The 19,914-nt window shown below is 46.8% G+C and overlaps 1 protein-coding gene across 1 annotated transcript in view; it reads left to right on the forward strand.

The window, feature by feature from the left end:
• The window catches only part of CFAP251 (cilia and flagella associated protein 251), a 179,216-nt gene that overhangs the window by 146,889 nt on the left and 12,413 nt on the right, over positions 1 to 19,914 (forward strand). Inside the window, exons 19-20 of the mRNA XM_069755502.1 lie at positions 1,090 to 1,233; positions 11,510 to 11,738. Coding sequence (XP_069611603.1) covers positions 1,090 to 1,233; positions 11,510 to 11,738 — 373 coding nt within the window. The remainder of the gene's footprint in view (positions 1 to 1,089; positions 1,234 to 11,509; positions 11,739 to 19,914) is intronic.

The raw sequence follows: 19,914 nt of genomic DNA on the forward strand, positions 1-19,914 counted from the left end.
TTGGAAATGGGCCTCTATACACCTATGATGATATTGCATTACCATCCAGATGTTTGCAGCTAGAATAGTCATTTACCACAATAACAATGTATAGAGTGTATTTCTGAATCATTTAATGTTAGCTTCATTGGAAAAAAATGTGCTTTTTTTTAAGAAAAAAAAGGAAATTTCTAAGTGACTCTAAACTTTGGAACGGTAGTGTACATGGTCAACAGCCACTTTATTTGATGGAGTGATTAAAGACAGGGTACCAGTGGCTGGCGAAGCTGTCCTGGTAACAGCGATACGCGTTGGGTGTCCACTCCTCCACTCCCTACTCCTGTGTTTGCCTGCCAATGTGTATCTTACTCTTGGGTGATTTATTTCTTACCATTTTTCCAGCAGCATCATTACTGACCTTACGGGTTGGACTGTATATCTATACCTCAGCACTTTACCATCCATTTTTTCTACAGGGCTTTATTATATCCCTGTGACTTATTTGTTGTGATTCACTGATTCATGGCTTTGTTTATGTTCTCATGACTTATTGCTGGGTGTCATTTACCCTGTCATTGTTTGGTTCAGTATTGTATCATCTGCATATTATTATAGGTAGATTTCTTCTGGTCGCCACCTTGTTCATCTTCCTAATATGTACTATTATGTAATGCTATTGCTCACCCAGGCATTGGGTCATGTAGTGGAGTGTTGTATTTGTTTTTAATTGTTTTTAATATTGTTGTCAATTATACTACATGATTTTGGGTGGTGTGAATACCATAAAAGTGGCTTCTTTTTCTTTCTTTGTCCAGTGGCTGGGATTCATAGCAATCAGCAAATTATCACTTATCCTGTGCAGAGGTGATAACTTTCTCCATTGGAAAAAACCCTTTAGTTGTCAAGAAAATAGTTTAAAAATATTATATACAATGAAAGGGTCCTTTTTAATGTTACCATCTCAGAGGGTCTTTGCTAGGTCACATGTAATATACTATGTTCAATTACAAAGATTAAGTTTAGTTAGTCCACCTTATTATATGAGTACATATATATCTAGATATGTCCTCTGTACTGCAGCTACCTACTAGTGTCTTCTTTGTCTTTTAGGAGCTGGAAGATTACTTTTACTACGCACAACTGTGTAACCAGAGCATAGATACAATGGAGACCAGACAAGTTTCGACTCGTATTCCCTTGAAAGAAGTTCCTTTCATCATGCGAGCATTGGGATATTACCCAACAGAGCAAGAGGTCATTACATTTACCAAAACTCGAGATCTCAAGAGATTATTTTATTGCCAGTATTAATAATTTATTGAAATTACAAAACGTTATTTTGACGAAAGTAATAACAAAACTTAGCAAAGTGATTTCTATCATTCAGATTTTTTTTTTTATTATATAATATTATTATGGCAACCTAAGTGTGTACTGAAATGAGCAGAGGGCCATGTTCACACGTTCAGTATTTGGTCAATATTTTCCATCAGTATTTGTAAGCCAAAACCAGGAATGGGTGATAAATGCAGAAGTGGTGACTTGTTTCTATTATACTTTTCCTCTGAGTTTTGCACTCCTGAGATTGTCTTACAAATACTGATGTAAAATACTGAACGTGTGAATGTGGGCTTACTGGGACATCCATGTGTTCATGGTATATATTCGGTAACTGTTCATAATTGGTGATTAGTGAATGGACTTGGGTAAGGTGTTATTCGAGTATGCTCGTGTGTTAACCGAGTGACTTTGGCGTGCTTGAAAAATATGTTTGAGTCCCTGCGGCTGCATGTCTCGCAACTTTTTAACAGCCGCAACACATGCAGATATTGCCTGATAAGCACGTCGAAGACACTAGGATAGCACTCCAGCATTGCGAATAACACCTTATCCGACCACGTTCGCTCATCACTATTCATAATAAACTTCCCTTACATATAAATTGCTCCATATTATAAATATGCTCTATACTGAAGAATTTCAGTAGCTAATATTCTACAGCAAATTAGAAACATTCAATTCCAAGGTAATTTTTATTCAGTTTGCTGCAGATTTACCATAGATCGCACCTTTCGCATTGCAATGGCTCAAATCCGCAGTGAATAGCACAGCATAAATTGACAGGATGCAGATGTAAAATCCACCATGCCACTTATTTTACGCTGCAGATTTTCTCCATAGTGTGTGGAAAAGTTTTTTTCTCCTTCGCCTCATTGGGGGACACAGACCATGGGTGTATGCTGCTGCAACTAAGAGGCTGACACAAAGTGGATATAAAAAAATTAGCTCCTCTTCTGCAGTATACACCACCCACTGGCTCCAGCACAAACCAGTTCATGCTTAGTGTCTGTAGGAGGCATATGGGTCTGCTATTCAGACCACAATTTTTTATTTTCAGGTTTTTTTTTTTACTTTTTAATTTTTTATTCCTTTTAATGGATTACAGGGGCGACGGATCCCTTCAGGGCACCGATCTTCCCGCACCAACAATAGACTGGGACATGTGTACCCCCTTCTGCAGCCAGACTTACAGCTGGACAATAGCCCTGCCCCATCCTGGAGTAATGAACATTAGGATGTACAGAGGCTCTGATGGCGTCCGTGCGGCCCCCACTGCATCACCACTGATAGAAAGCGGTGATGGAAGGAGGCAGAATGTCCCTCTCCACCTTCCTGACAAAGGGATAGTGGATGGAGGGATGGAGGGTGTTCCCTGCACCGTCCAGGCAGCACCTGACCTGCCGGCAAAGTGGAGAACCCTGCGATTCTCATCATCCGATCATCGGTGGAGTGAAGCCGGATCAGTAAGTGCCTGTGTCAGGTGCGGCAGTGGGGCCCAGGTAGTCCCACGCTCCATTCCGCGGTCCTCCTGCTGCATTCCGTCCGGCGCCGGAAATTTACTCCCCGGCTTCGGTCTAGTCCAGACCGCAATCCGGACCTCATCCCGAGGGTGCCGCACATTCCGTTCCGCGGTCCTCCGGGTGCACTCCGGTCGACTCCGGGCATTTACTCCCCGGCGTTGGACCAGGCTGGGCCACAATCTGGAAGCCCCACCCACCAGCTTGCATCAAGGCAGCGGCTCCAACCACGTTCTTGGCGCTTCTCGTTCAGGACGAGAACGCCTCCTGAGATTCTCGGTGGCCATCTTTCCACAACGGTGGATCTCCAGCTATATTTCAGCACGTGTGGGACTCTGGAGTAGCCGGCGTTCTTTCTCCGGGAGCACCCCAGCGGACATCTTTTCTCCAGCATCAGAGGAGTGCAGGGCACCGAGAGGACCATGCTTGCAGGGACCCAAAACCTGGGTAGGACCTGAGCTGCAGTACAGATATTGTCCCTTCTCTGCAGTAATTCCCTGGTAATCCTCTATATTGAGACAGAATAGCAGGGAGACATCTGGGGTACACCATGTCATGTAAGACATCCAAGAAGGCTAACAAAACAGATTTCATTGCCCCGGGGACAGAGTATGCCATTTTGTATGGCCTGTGATCCCGAATACGCTCAGGAACCCTCTGCCGCTACGGACACCAGTGTACCTAGCCCCCCTGAGTGAGCCTCGTCACTGTTGCAGCCCATGTCTTCACTGGTTAAAGCGATGGACTCCCTCCAAGATCCCTCCACGGGTAGGGGCAACCGTCTGCCTGCATTATAGGGTTCCTCTATTATATGGAAACCGTCGGCCAGCAGGGGCCGTTCTGAGTCACATAATACACAGGCATCTAGAAAATGGACCCATAGCACGTCACCCGGGCACTCTCGCACCTCTGCTTCTGTAAGTTCCGCTTCTCGCTCCCCCTCACGAGGAGTCGGAGTTTGAGTCTGACGGGTCTCTCGACCTGGACTCGCCGGAGTATCAGGCGACGGTGGATACTCTCATTGAGGCCGTCAATCAGACTCTGAAGGTTGACCAAAGGTCCTTACAGAGTGTTTGCCAACCACCCCGAGTTTCAAAGCATAGTTCAGGCATAGGGAGCTGCCGGATAAATGCTTCACAGGGCAAAAGCCTCTTGAGGCGAGATACCCTTTTTCATCTGATCTTTTGAAGGAATGGGCCGAGTCCACTCCTGTGGATCCTCCTGTATCTCGTCTGGCATCCAAGACCCTCCTTTCCTTAACAGACAGATCTTCGATCAAAAGTCCCTCGGATCGTCAGATAGAGAATCTTGCTCGCTCAGTTTTTGAAGTATCAGGCTCTGCACTAGCCCCATCTTTTGCCGCTGAATGGGTGGCTAAAGCGATGGTCACCTGGGTGGATACCCTGTCCAAAACCTTTCGGGACAGCAACCTTCCCCTGCAAGCAGTGGATCTGTCCAATCAGATCTCTCTGACCGGGGACTATTTGGTGCACGCCTCTCTGGATGTGGCTAACTACAGCGTACTGGCAGCCTCAAACGCCATCACCATCAGAAGGGCACTGTGGCTCAGGGAGTGGCGATCGGACTCTTCGTCTAAGAAGTCCCTAACCTCCCTGCTCTACCAGAGCGGTCGTTTGTTTGGAGAGAAGCTGAGTCAGCTTATCTCTGATGCCACAGGAGGGAAAAGTAAATTCATTCCCAAGCGGCCCTTTCAGTATCAGCAACAGACTCGTTTCCGATCCTTTCCCAGCAATCTGAGTTGGTCCACTACGACCGCTCATTCTGGATCAGGGCGCTCTCCATGTAGGGATAGGGGTCCCCAGGTTCTGTACAGGCCCAACCAGTCATGGAAGAGCCGTCCCAAACAGTCCAGATCAAAGGGCGCCAGATCCCATAGATTTTCGGCGCAGTGACTCATGGCATTATCCGGTCGACACCAGCAAGATAGGCGGTCGCCTACTTTTGTTTCGTCAGGCCTGGCTCTCTGTCGTTCACAACAAATGGGTCAGGGACCTGGTGTCCTCCGGATGCAAAATAGAATTTTCCTCTCGTCCCCCCAAAACAGTGGCACAGACACGGTCCTTTTACTGAGCCATCGATTCACTATGCCATGACGGGGTCATGATTCCGGTTCCAGAAAATGAGACATTCGAGTGGTTCTACTTGAACCTATTTGTGGTTCTGAAGAAGGACGGAGTGGTACATCCCATCCTGGACCTGAAACTTCTAAACAAGTTTGTCAAGGTCCGGCACTTCAGGATGGAGTCCCTCCGCTCGGTCATCACCTCAATGGAGAAGGGGGAGTTCCTAGCATCCATCGACCACTGGGCCCTGGGCTTCCGCTCAGATTGACCTCATAATCCGCCACTGCTCACTGTAATACCCACACTGTACGATGGCCTCCATATAGTATAATGCACCAGATAGTCCTCAATATAGTATAATGCACTCCCCATATGCAGAATCCATAGCACAAGGCAGCACCCATAGGCAGACCCTGTAGTATAGGACAGCACCCCATAGGCAGACCCTGTAGTATAAGGCAGCACCCCCATAGGTAGATCCTGAAGTATAAGGCATCACCCCCATAGGCAGATCCTGTAGTATAAGGCAGCACCCCCATAGGTAGATCTTGTAGTGTAAGACAGTTCTCCCATAGGCAGACCCTGTAAGTATAAGACAGTACCCCCATGGGCAGACCCTGTAGTATAAGATAGTACCCCTATAAGCAGACTCTGTAAGTATAAGACAGTACCCCCCATGGCAGACCCTGTAGTATAAGACAGTATCCCCATAGGCTGACCCTGTAAGTGTAAGATAGTACCCCCATAGGCAGACCCAGTAGTATAAGACAGTACCCCCATAGGCAGACCCTGTAGTATAAGATAGTACCCCTATAGGCAGACCCTGTAAGTATAAGACAGTATCCCCATAGGCAGACCCTGTAGTATAAGACAGTACCCCCATAGGCAGACCCTGTAGTATAAGACAGTACCCCCATAGGCAGACCCTGTAGTATAAGACAGTATCCCCATAGGCAGACCCTGTAGTATAAGACAGTACCCCAATAGGCAGACCCTGTAGTATAAGATAGTACCCCTATAGGCAGACCCTGTAAGTATAAGACAGTACCCCCATAGGCAGACCCTGTAGTATAAGACAGCACCCCCATAGGCAGACCCTGTAGTATAAGACAGTATCCCCATAGGCAGACCCTGTAAGTATAAGACAGTATCCCCATAGGCAGACCCTGTAAGTATAAGACAGTACCCCCATAGGCAGACCCTGTAGTATAAGACAGTATCCCCATAGGCAGACCCTGTAAGTATAAGACAGTATCCCCATAGGCAGACCCTGTAAGTATAAGACAGTACCCCCATAGGCGGACCCTGTAGTATAAGACAGTACCCCCATAGGCAGACCCTGTAGTATAAGACAGTACCCCCATAGGCAGACCCAGTAGTATAAGACAGTACCCCTATAGGCTGACCCTGTAAGTATAAGACAGTACCCCCATAGGCAGACCCTGCAGTATAAGGCAGCCCCCATAAAAAAGCAAATAAGTACTCACCTCTCTTCCTCCTTGTTCCAGCGGTGCTCCGAACTCCCGCTCATCTTTTGACAGCGGGCGCCGGGTGGTGACGTCACCTCGTCCACTGTCGGTGACGTCAGACGCTGATAGGGGGTTGAATGCGGTCAGCTGTATCGGCTAAATGCCGATACAGCTGGCCTTGTGGTGACGGACGGGGGCCCACTGGCACAGGGGTCCCCCCGCCTGCCCGGGGACCCCATAGCGGCCGGGCGGCAGAGCAGGGAGACCAATTCTCCCTGCTCTGCCGCAGAATGTAACTGTATCGGTGCACTGCGCTCCGATGCAGTTACAGTAGCGTAGCTGTGGGTGGGCCCCCTCTGAGCTCCGGGCCCGGGGCGCTCGCACCCTCTGCTCCCCCCCGGTAGCTATGCTACTGATGGGGTTACTGGGAAAAATGGTGGCAGCGATGGAAGCTGTTCCCTTCACCCAGCTATACCTCTGTCCTCTGCAGCATGCGCTTCTGATGGCCTGGGACAGGAGCCGATTCTCTCTCGACCGGCTGTGCCACTTGTCCACGCGGGTCAAGCAGGCGCTCAGGTGGTGGACGTTGAAGTCTTCCCTCAACCAGCAGAAATCCTTTCTCCCGGTTCAATGGCTGGTGGTAACTACCGACGCCAGCTTTCTCAGCTGGGGGGCAGTCTTTCGTCACCACACTGCCCAGGGGAGCTGGTCAGCTCGGGAGTCACGTCTCCCAATCAACGTCCTGGAGTTTCGGGCTATCTGGTTATCCCTACGGCGGTTCCATAAATTCCTGGCGGGTCGCCCCATCCGAATTCAATCGGACAACGCCACAGCAAGGGGGCACTCGCAGCAGGGCGCGAGGTGATTCACATTCTCCGCTGAGCCGAGAGGAGCCATTTGGTCATTTCAGCAGTTCACATCCCGGGTGTGGAAAACTGGGCGGCAGGCTTCCTCAGCCGTCAGGGTCTCACCTCAGGAGAGTGGGCTCTTCATCCGGAGGTCTTTTAGCAGATCTGTCATTGCTGGGGGACCCTGGGCATGGATCTGATGGCTTCAAAATTAAACGCCAAGATACCCTAATACATAGTTTGGTCTTTTGTTTCCCATGCTTCCGTTACTTCAGAGGGTCATCAGGAAGATCAAGGCAGAAAGGGTTCCAGTGATCCTAGTTGCCCCGGATTGACCACACCGAGCGTGGTACGCGGAGATGGTGCAGCTCGTCGCCGACGTCCCCTGGCGACTGCCAGATCGACAAAATATGCTCTCCCAGGGCCCGATCTGCCACCAGAACTCAGGGGCCCTGTGTTTAATGGCCTGGCAGTTGAGTCCTGGGTCCTAACCCAGGCTGGGTTCTCCCAACAGGTGGTTTCTACCATGATAAGCGCTCGGAAGCCTGCGTCAGTACGCATCTATGACCGCACCTGGAAAACCTTTTTCACATGGTGCAGAGACCGCGGATGTCCTCCTTTCGTCTTCTCCAGTCCTACCATTTTGGAGTTCCTCCAGACCGGACTGGATTCAGGCCTGGCACTTAGCTAGCTCCCTCGAAGGTCAGATCTCGGCCATATCAGTTTTGTTCCAGCACAAGATTGCTTCCAATCTGCAAGTGAGGACCTTTATTCAGGGGGTCTCTCATATGGTACTCCCCTATAGGATGCTGTTGGATGCTTGGGACCTTAACCTGGTCCTGGGTGTTCTTCAGGAGACTCCTTTCGAACCGCTGCAGGTGGTCTCGCTGACCTTCCTTTCTTGGAAAGTCGCTTTTCTTGTTTCGGTGACATCAATCAGGTGGGGCTTGGAGCTAGCCACTCTGTCCTGTCGAGCCGCTTTCCTAATTTTCCACCAAGACAAGGTGGTTCTCTGGCCGTCCCCATCCTTCTTGCCCAAGGTGGTCTCTTCTTTCCACCTTAATGAGGACATTGTTCTGCCCTCGTTTTGCCCGGCACCGGTACATCATATTGAGAGATGTCTTTTTCAGACTAGCGAATTTGCCAAGTTTTTCAAAAGGAAGACTTTTCAGGAAACGCTGACATTATTACTCCTGAAGCTTTCTTTTCAACTTTTGTTGTCTTTTCCTTGCTGCTTTTTCAACATATTTGATTTTTTACATCGTGTTGTTCATGTCTTTTTTATTGGCCTTTTCCAGGCGTTATTTGAACTCCATTGAGCAATGAACAAACTGCTAGCGTTGTTTGGAGCATAAACGCTGTCAAAATGTTCATAAAGACACTCAGGCATCTTTTGAGCCTTTCAATTGATGTATGTTATAAAGTATAGAGCGTCTTCAGAGTGAAAAAGGCCTGAAGAATGATCCGCTCACTTAATTTAACCATAAGGCGTTTTTTGAAACATGTAGGTGTTAAAGACGCTCAAAAGATGGAACATATCTACAGCAAGTCAATTTTACATGGACATACAGGTGCTTCTCACAAATTTAGAATATCATCAAAAAGTTAATTTATTTTAGTTCTTCAATAGAAAAATTGAAACTCATAAATTATTTAGTCATTACAAACAGAGTGATCTATTTCAAGTGTTTATTTCTGTTTATGTTGATGATTGTCTTACAGCTGATGAAAACCCAAAAGTCATTATCTCAGCTCCATAACTATGGGGAAGACTGCTGACTTGACAGATGTTCAGAAGGCAGTCATGGACACACTCCAGAAGGAGGGCAAGCCACATTGCTGAAGATGCTGGCTATTCACAGAGTGCTGTATCCAAGCATATTAATGGAAATTTGAGTGGAAGGAAAAAATGTGGTAGAAAAAGGTGCACAAGCAACCGGGATAACCGCAGCTTTAAAAGGATTGTTAAGACAAGGCCATTCAAAAATTTGGGGGAGATTCATAAGGAGTTGACTGCTGCAGGAGTCATTTCTTCATGAGCCACCACACAGAGGTATCCAGGACATGGGCTACAAGTGTCACATTCCTTGTGTCTAGCCACATATGACCAATAGCCAACGTCAGAAGCGTCTTACCTGGGCCAAGGAGAAAAAGAACTGGACTGTTGCTCAGTGGTCCAAGGTGTTCTTTTCAGGTGACAGTAAATTTTGCATTTAATTTGGAAATCAAGGTCCCAGAGTCTGGAGGAAAAGTGGAGAGGCCACAATCCAAGCCTCTTGAGATCTAGTGTGAAGTTTCCACAATCCGTGCTGGTTTGGGGAGCCATGTCATCTGCTGGTGTAGGTCCACTGTGTTTTATCAAGACCAAAGTCAGCGCAGCTGTCTACCAGGAAATTTTAGAGCACTTCATGCTTCCCCCTGCCGACAAGCTTTTTGGAGGTGAAAATTTACTTCTTCAGCAGGACTTGGCACCTGTCCACACTGCCAAAAATACCAATGCCTGGTTTTAAAACAGCAGTATCACTGTGCTTGATTGGCCAGCAAACTCGCCTTACCTTAACCCCATAGAGAATCTATGGGGTATTGTCAAGAGGAAGATGAGACACCAGACCCAACAATGCCGATGAGCGGAAGGCTGCTTTCACAGCAACCTGGGCTTCCATAACAGCTCAGCAGTGCCACAGGCTGATCCCTCCATGCCACACTGCATTTATTCAGTAATTGATGCAAAAGGAGCCCTGACCAAGTATTGAAGGCATTCACTGAACATACATTTCAGTAGGCCAATATTTCTGATTTTAAAATCATTTTTCAAGCTGGTGTTATAAAGTGTTCTAATTTACTGAGATAATGACTTTTGGGTATTCATTGGCTGTAAGCCATAATCCTCAACATTAACAGAAATAAACACTTGAAATAGATCACTCTGTTTGTAATGACCTCTATATAATATATGTGAGTTTCACTTTTTGTATTGAAGAACTGAAATAAAATAAATTTTTGATGATATTCTAATTTTGTGAGAAGCACCTGTATATTTGACCCTACTTTTGAGCATTTAGTTTTCAGGTAGTTTTCAGAGCGGAATATACTTGAAAAAGACCTCGGATGTTTTCACAGAGTTCTTTTAGGCCGGGGTCACACTTGCGAGTGTAATGCGAGAAACTCGTGCAAGTCTCTCGCATCAATACCCGGCACTGCCGCCGGCACTCAGGACCGGAGCATGCGACTGCATAGAAATACATGCAGCCACATGCTCCAGTCCCGGGTGCCAGCGGCAGTGCCGGGTATTGATGCGAGAGACTCGCACGAGTTTCTCGCATTACACTCGCAAGTGTGACCCCGGCCTTACACAGATTTTAAATTGGATCCACTTCAAAATCCATGATCAAAAAAACAGTGTGAACATACCCAACAAATAGCTATCTAAGTATTACATAGATTGGTTATGCTATGGGTTGTATATTTGTGTATGTTTCACACCAATTTCTGGCATAAGTGACAGTAAATTTGTTGAGCTGTGGAAAGCTCTTTCCCACTAAATACAGCTTATTTTTAATTAATTTCAAGAGTGGCTTGAAAGCAGAATAATTGAATCGGAGCACACTGTGAGGAGAAGATGGAAAACAAAATTTCTTCATTGTATCCATGGTATGAGTCCGCGGAAATCGCACTGCACTCAGATGTCATCCGATTGCAGCCGGTGTTTTACACACACTCATAAACTTGGATGGGCAAGTCTCTTCTGATTTCAGAGTGAAATCACAGTATGCTGACATATTATATCAGCGAAAAAAACGGTAATTAATACTGCCCCATTGAATGACATTGGTCCGAGTGCTATCCGATAAGAAATCAAATAGCACATGTCCAGTGTACGTGGTGGTATGAGCAGGCCCTTATCCTGAAATTCCAGCTTAAGTGCGCTCCCACCACTCTGCTTCAATCTTTACCAGCCCTTTTCATCATTCTCTCTCTTATATCGGAGGCTGTTGAAGCAGGCAGACCCCAGGCAGGCAGAAAACCCCACTACCCTGCCTATAAACATGTACGGCGTGCCAATCGTTTCAGGGTGCTGTCATTAGCTCAAGGGTGATGTAGATGTTACCTGTTCTATATTTCTTGTGGAGGGAGTGTCTTCAAGATGGGAAAAGAAATCGGGGACTAAATATACCAATATACATTATAATAATATTGGAGAAACAACAAAACATTGTTGCAGAATAACTGTTAGCCAATGGCTGACATACCGCACTGCCTTCTCTTTTTAGGTGGAAAATATGCTGAATGAAGTGAAATTTAGTGAATATGTCAACACCGGACAGCAAGTTACTCACATCAACCTGGGCGACTTCATAAAACTTTACATAAATCACAGACCTGCCTTTGGACTATGTTTGAAAGAGCTACAACAGGCTTTTCAGGTTCTTGGTTTCAGTAATGAGAATGGGGAGCAGACTATAAACAGAGGACAATTATTGCTGCTGCTGCAGACAAAGGGTGAGTAACCAAATATGGTTCACCCGCATGCATGTTAGGCCGGTTTCACACGTCCTCGAAAAACAGGAACTGCGCTCAGATTGCAATACCTGGTCTGACCACCGGGTTCCCTGACCTAAGCTTAACTGCCTCATTTAGGCCTAGCTCAGGTCAGGAGATCCAGGCCACGTGCACACGTTGCGGAAAGTGGTGCAGATTTTTCAGGACTGATTATGGTAAATCCGCACTGCAGATTTCCTGCGGATTTACCGCAATTTTTTTGCGGATTTTGCGCAGATTCCACCTGCGGTTTTACACCTGCGGATTCCTATTATGGAGCAGGTGTAAACCACTGCGGAATCCGCACAAAGAATTGACATGCTGAGGAATAAACAACGCTATATTTCAGCGCATTTTTTTACGCAGCATGTGCACTGCAGATTTTGGTTTACATGGTACTGTACAATGCATGGAAAACTGCTGTCAATCCGCAGCATCCAATCCGCTGTGGATCCGCAGCAAAATCCACAACGTGTGCACATACCCCCAGTGTTCCGATCTGAGCATGGTCCGTGTTTCATGGACATCTGAAATCGGCCTTACACAGTTTTCTCTAGCCAACTATCATAATTTACAATGATGCAAGTACAATATATATAGAGGAACTTCTATAAAAGTGAGTGCAGACAGAAAATGGAGCCTCGTCTTATAATAGCAGATTCCAGCTTTCGTTTCCCCAGTGCTAACAAAAATGAAAATATGATCGCTTGCAATAGGCGTTTGCCCCTGGGGGCCATGTTTTACACTTGGACACTGTATGTTTTTTCTTTATAAATTTCTTATCTAACTGCACTGTCGCCAACATAATGTTAAACTGTTCGATATACAGTATTTTGTAGATATAACACTCCTAACAGATAAAAAGTCAAAAGTTAAATGGGTGTTTAATTAAAATAAAACGATTCGTTTATATATATATATATGTGTATATATATATATATATATATATATATATAATTGTCTAAGGGTCACTTTCGTCTGTCTGTCTGTCCTGTCACGGTTATTCGTTCGCTGATTGGTCTCGGCAGCTGCCTGTCATGGCTGCCGCGACCAATCAGCGACTGGCACAGTCCGATTAGTCCCTCCCCTACTCCCCTGCACTCACTGCCCGGCGCCCGCTCCATAATCCCCTCCACTCACTGCTCACACAGGGTTAATGGCAGCGGTAACGGCCCGCGGTGTAACGCACTCCGTTAGGCTACGTTCACATTGGCGTTCCGCCAATGTGCGTCGCTATTGCGCCGGCGACGCAGCGGCGACGCAGCGACGACGCGCCCCTATGTTTAACATAGGGGATGCGTGCGTTTTTAGGGTGGCGTTTTTCGACACTTGCGTCGTTTCCGACGCTAGCGTCGGACGCAAGAAAATGCAACAAGTTGCATTTTCTGTGCGTCCGATTTTGGTCAAAAAACGACGCACGCGTCGCAAAACGCGCGCGTTTTTTCGTGCGTCGCGCGTTGCGTCGCCGACGCAGGGCGGCGCAACGCTAGTGTGAACGTAGCCTTACCGCTGCTATTAACCCTGTGTGTCCCCAACTATTTACTATTGATGCTGCCTATGCGGCATCAATAGTAAAAATATGTCATGTTAAAAATAATAAAAAAAACAAAAAACAAACAACCTGCTATACTCACCATCCGCCGCCTTTCCAGCTCCTCGCCACGCTCCCGGGATCGCTCCATTGCAAGCGGCAGCTTCCGGTCCCGTCTCAGGGCTGGTGTGCGACAAGGACCTGCCATGACGTCACGGTCATGTGACCGTGACGTCATCATAGGTCCTGCTCACGCCAGCCCTGGGACCGGAAGCTGCCGCTTGCAATGGAGCGATCCCGGGAGCGTGGAGAGGAGCGGGAAAGGCGGCAGATTGTAAGTATAGCACGACTTCAATGGGCGTGGCTCTGTGCTGGGCAATATACTACGTGACTGGGCAATATACTACGTGGCTCTGCTATATACTACGTGGCTGGGCAATATACTATGTGACTGGGCAATATACTACGTTGCTGGGCAATATACTATGTGGCTGGGCAATATACTATGTGACTGGGCAATATACTACGTCGCTGGGCAATATACTACATGACTGGGCAATATACCGTACTACGCGGCTCTGCTATATACTATGTGGCTGGGCAATATACTATGTGACTGGGCAATATACCGTACTACGCGGCTCTGCTATATACTTTGTGACTGGGCAACATACTACGTGGCTGGGCCATATATAGTACGTGGCTGGGCAATATATTACGTAGCTGGGCAATATACTACGTGGCTGGGCAATATACTACGTGGCTGGGCAATATACTACGTGGCTGGGCAATATACTACGTGGCTGGGCAATATACTACGTGGCTGGGCAATATACTACGTGGCTGGGCAATATACTACGTGACTGTGCAATATACTACGTGGCTGGGCAATATACTACGTCGCTGGGAATATACTACGTGGCTGCGCAATATACTACGTGCCTGGGCAATATACTATGTAGCTGGGCAATATACTACGTGGCTGGGCAATATACTACGTGACTGGGAAATATATTACGTGACTGGGCAATATACTACGTCGCTGGGCAATATACTATGTGACTGGGCAATATACTACGTGGCTGGGCAATATACTATGTGACTGGGCAATATACTACATGTACATGCATATTCTAGAATACCCGTTGCGTTAGAATCGGGCTACCATCTATATATATATATACACAAGGTTGCAGTTTCCCAGTACACTATCTGTATAAATGCATTACGGAATTCAAGATCTCTGCTTGCAGACATGTACGAGGGACTTCATTTTTTACTTGTGGGTAAAACACAGTCATGGGTCCTTTGGGCCCAGGAAAAATGTGGGAGCGTTGTTTATATAAACCCACTCAAAAGTGGGTGTTCCAGTAAGGGCCGGGGGTGTTACAGGGGAATCTGTCAGTAGGGTGATCCTTCCTAAGCTGTCTACCTTAACTAGCAGGTCTTAGGAAGTTAGCTAAAATGATGCCTTGATATCGGCGATCCAATGTCTTATACCAGAGAAATCCAGATTTTTCTTATATACTAGATGGTGGCCCGATTCTAACGCATCAGGTATTCTAGAATATGCATGTCCACGTAGTATATTGCCCAGCCACGTAGTATATTGCCCAGCGACGTAGTATATTGCCCAGTCACATAGTATATTGCCCAGCCACGCAGTATATTGTTCAGCTACGTAGTATATTGCCCAGTTACGTAGTATATTGCCTAGTGACGTAGTATATTGCGCCGCCACGTAGTATATTGCCCAGTTACGTAGTATATTGCCTAGTGACGTAGTATATTGCGCAGCCACGTAGTATATTGCCCAGTTATGTAGTATATTGCGCAGCCACATAGTATATTGCGCAGCCACGTAGTATATTGCCCAGTGACGTAGTATATTGCCTAGTGACGTAGTATATTGTGCAGCCACATAGTATATTGCCCAGTTACGTAATATATTGCCCAGTTACATAGTATATTGCGCAGCCACGTAGTATATTGCCCAGTTACGTAGTATATTGCGCAGCCACGTAGTATATTGCCCAGTTATGTAGTATATTGCCTAGTGACAGTATATTGCGCAGCCACGTAGTATATTGCCCAGTTACATAGTATATTGCACAGCCACGTAGTATATTGCCCAGCCACGTAGTATATTGCCCAGTTACGTAGTATATTGCGCAGCCACGTAGTATATTGCGCAGCCACGTAGTATATTGCCCAGTCACGTAGTATATTGCCCAGCTACGTAGTATATTGCGCAGCCACGAAGTATATTGCCCAGTTACGTAGTATATTGCCCAGCCACGTAGTATATTGCCCAGCCACGTAGTATATTGCCCAGTCACATAGTATATTTTGCAGCCACGTAGTATATTGCCCAGGCATATAGTATATTGCCCAGTGACGTAGTATATTGCCCAGCCACGTAGTATATTGCCCAGCCATATAGTATATTGCCCAGTGACGTAGTATACAGCACAGAGCCACGTAGTATATTGCCCAGCCACGTAGTATATTACCCAGTTACATAGTATATTGCGCAGCCACATAGTATATTGCCCAGTGACGTAGTATACAGCACAGAGCCACGTAGTATATTGCCCAGCCACGTAGTATATTGCCCAGCCACGTAGTATATTGCCCAGTTACGTAGTATATTGCCTAGTGACGTAGTATACAGCACAGAGCCACGTAGTATATTGCCCAGCCACATAGTATATTGCCTAGTGACGTAGTATATTGCGCAGCCACGTAGGATATTGCCCAGTTACGTAGCATATCGCCCAGCGAAGTAGTATACAGCACAGAGCCACGTAGTATATTGGCCAGTTACGTAGTATATTGCCCAGCTACCTAGTATATTGCCCAGCCAGGTTTGTCACAGGTGAAAAAATAAAAAATAAACATATACTCACCTTTCCAAGGGAGCCCTTGTAGTCCACGGCGGGTTCCAGTCCCAGGGTTGGTATTAGCGCAGGACCTGTGATGACGTCGCGGTCACATGACCGTGACGTCATGGCAGGTCCTTGTCGCGCAAGCTCGCAGGGCCTGTGATGACGTTGCGGTCACATGACCGTGACGTCATGGCAGGTCCTTCTGCCACCGGAACCTGCAACGGAAGATGGCGGCCGGCGCGAGCTGCAACGGAGGGTGAGTATAGCAGGTTTTTTTAATTATTATTATTTTTAACATTACATTTTTTACTATTGATGCCGCATAGGCAGCGTCAATAGTAAAAAGTTGGGGACACACAGGGTTAATAGCGGCGGTAACGGAGTGCGTTACCCGTGGCATAACGCGGTCCGTTACCGCCGGCATTAACCCTGTGTTAGCGGTGACCGGAGGGGAGTATGCGGGTGACAGGCACTGACTGCGTGGAGTAAGGAGCGTCCATTTTCTTCCGGACTGTGCCCGTCGCTGATTGGTCGCGGCAGCCATGACAGGCAGCTGGCGAGACCAATCAGCGAATGAATAACCGTAACAGAAGGACAGACAGACAGAAGTGACCCTTAGACAATTATATATTAGATAAATGATCTGTTCAGGACTATGGGCTGGACAGTGATTTGTATGAGAATCTGCCTCCAGAGATTATTTTAAATAAAAAGAGGGGTTACCAATGTGAGACAATGTAACACTTTGCTCTCATAATCATACACAGCTCTGCACTGTACAGCAGAGCTGAACCTTGTCTCATTACAAACATTTGCAGCTGGACTTGTCCTCTCCTAGAGCTGTCCGCTCTGCTGCAGAGCTGTGCCTGATTATAACCAACACAGTACAGCAGAGTTGAAATTTCGCTCATTAACAACACAACAAGCACATTGCCTTCTCACTGAGGTGTCGGCCTGCTGTACTGCCCTTCCCCAGACTGGCTGCTTTTCAGATGGAAGCTGAAGCAGTATGAGAGGACAAATGCAGCTGAAAATTATTTTGCAATGGGACAAACTGCACCTCTGCTGTATAGTGTTGGTTCTGATCTTACCGCATATCTGTGTGTCTCACATTGTGTCTCACAGTGGAAATGCCCCCTTTAATCTAAAATATGTTCTGGGGGCAGATTCCCATACAGATCAATGTTGGGAACATAATTCTTAACTTTTCATTTCATATGAGAAAAACGTTGATTTCTCTGTAATATCCTACTGACAGATTATCGTTAATCGCCCTCAGAAATGTTAATCTTTTTTTAAAGGGTAACTGTGCATTCAGTTAGCTATTCAGAATAAGGCGTACATGAGGAATGACACCTTTTCTGGCCATGATATGACTTACATCCTGCATTCTCACTAGTTTTCCCCTCTGCATGCTCTATCAGTAAGTTGCTATCCAATAGTAGCAGGGGATAGGTGGAGAGATGAGCTGCAGTGATTTTAGGTGCACAGTACAGAGAGGGGCATGCCCCCTCTTCATTCATTTTTTAGCTCTAGAGACAAGCTGCAGTAACATGGAGGACATTTTAAAAGGAACCTGTCACCTGAATTTGGCAGGCTCTGTTAACGGTCCTGTTATGACCTGGTGGTTAAGAGGCCACACTGAAATGACCTGGTGGCTAAAACGCAACATGGAACGAGCTCTGAGAAGGTGGTATCTCTACTGACCGCAGTCCCTAATCCTAACAACACAACTAGAAATAGCCGTGGGATGTTCCTGACACTCCCTAGACACCTCGTCACAGCCTCAGATATAACTACCCCTAAAGAAGGAAATAGAAAGCTATCTTGCCTCAGAGAAACCCCCAAAAGGAACGACAGCCCCCCACAAATATTGACTGTGAAAGGAGAGGGAAATGACGAACACAGAAATGAAATTAGATTTCAGCAAAGGGAGGCCAAAACTAAACTAGATAAACAGAGAGCAAAGGATACTACTGTGCGGTCAGTATTAAAAACTACAAAATCCACGCAGAGTTTACAAAAATGAACTCCACACCGACTCACGGTGTGGAGGGGCAAATCTGCTTTCCCAGAGCTTTCAGCTAGCCTGAACAAGACATAGTGACAAGCTGGACAAAAGAGACAAAATGCAAAGCAATAGAGTCCAAGCAAATAGACAAACAAAACTAGCAAAACTTATCTTTTGCAGACAAGGACTGGCCATATGAGAAATCCAAGGGAAGAATCAAATCCAACCAAGAACATTGACAGCAGGCATGGACTAAAGCCCAGAGCAGGTTTAAATAACAAACCCAGGCAAGGCGATTAGTGAAGGCAGCTGCCACAGCTACCTAACGGAGCAGCAGTTCCACTTGAAACCACCAGAGGGAGCCCAAGGGCAGAACTCGCAAAAATACCATTAGCAACCACAGGAGGGAGCTCCAGAACGGAACTCACAACAGTACCCCCCCCTTGAGGAGGGGTCACCGAACCCTCACCAGAGCTCCCAGGCCGATCAGGACGAGCCAAATGGAAAGCATGAACCAAATCGGGAGCATGAACATCGGAGGCAACAACCCAAGAATTATCCTCCTGGCCATAACCCTTCCACTTGACCAGATACTGAAGCTTCCGCCTCGAAAAATGAGAATCCAAAATCTTCTCTACCACATATTCCAATTCCCCCTCAACCAACACCGGTGCAGGAGGATCAACGGAGGGAACCATAGGTACCACATATCTCCGCAACAAGGATCTATGGAACACATTATGAATGGAAAAGGAAGCTGGAAGGGCCAAACGAAAAGACACTGGATTGATAATTTCAGAAATCTTATAAGGCCCAATAAAGCGAGGCTTGAACTTAGGGGAAGAAACCTTCATAGGAACATGATGAGAAGACAACCAGACCAAATCCCCAACACGAAGCCGGGGACCAACACACCGACGACGGTTAGCAAAACGCTGAGCCTTCTCCTGAGACAACGTCAAATTGTCCACCACATGAGTCCAAATTTGCTGCAACCTGTCCACCACGGAATCCACACCAGGACAGTCAGAAGGCTCAAGCTGCCCTGAAGAAAAACGAGGATGAAAACCAAAGTTACAAAAAAAAGGCGAAACCAAGGTAGCCGAACTAGCCCGATTATTAAGGGCAAACTCGGCCAACGGCAAAAAGGTCACCCAGTCATCCTGATCAGCAGACACGAAGCATCTCAAATAGGTTTCCAAGGTCTGATTGGTTCACTCCTTTTGGCCATTTGTCTGAGGATGGAATGCAGAAGAAAAAGACAAATCAATGCCCATTCTAGCACAAAAGGACCACCAAAACCTAGAAACGAACTGGGAACCTCTGTCAGACACAATATTCTCCGGAATACCATGCAAACGAACCACATGCTGAAAAAATAATGGAACCAAATCAGAAGAGGAAGGCAACTTAGGCAACGGCACCAAATGGACCATCTTAGAAAACCGGTCACAAACCACCCAGATGACAGACATCTTCTGAGAAACAGGAAGATCAGAAATAAAATCCATGGAAATATGCGTCCAGGGCCTCTCAGGAATAGGCAAAGGCAAAAGCAACCCGCTTGCACGGGAACAGCAAGGCTTAGCCCGAGCACAGGTCCCACAGGACTGCACAAACGAACGCACATCCCGCGACAAGGAAGGCCACCAAAAGGACCTAGCCACCAGATCTCTGGTACCGAAAATCCCAGGCTGACCAGCCGAC

The sequence above is a fragment of the Ranitomeya imitator genome, chromosome 1 (assembly GCF_032444005.1).
Source record: "Ranitomeya imitator isolate aRanImi1 chromosome 1, aRanImi1.pri, whole genome shotgun sequence".
Taxonomy (NCBI): Eukaryota; Metazoa; Chordata; class Amphibia; order Anura; family Dendrobatidae; genus Ranitomeya; species Ranitomeya imitator.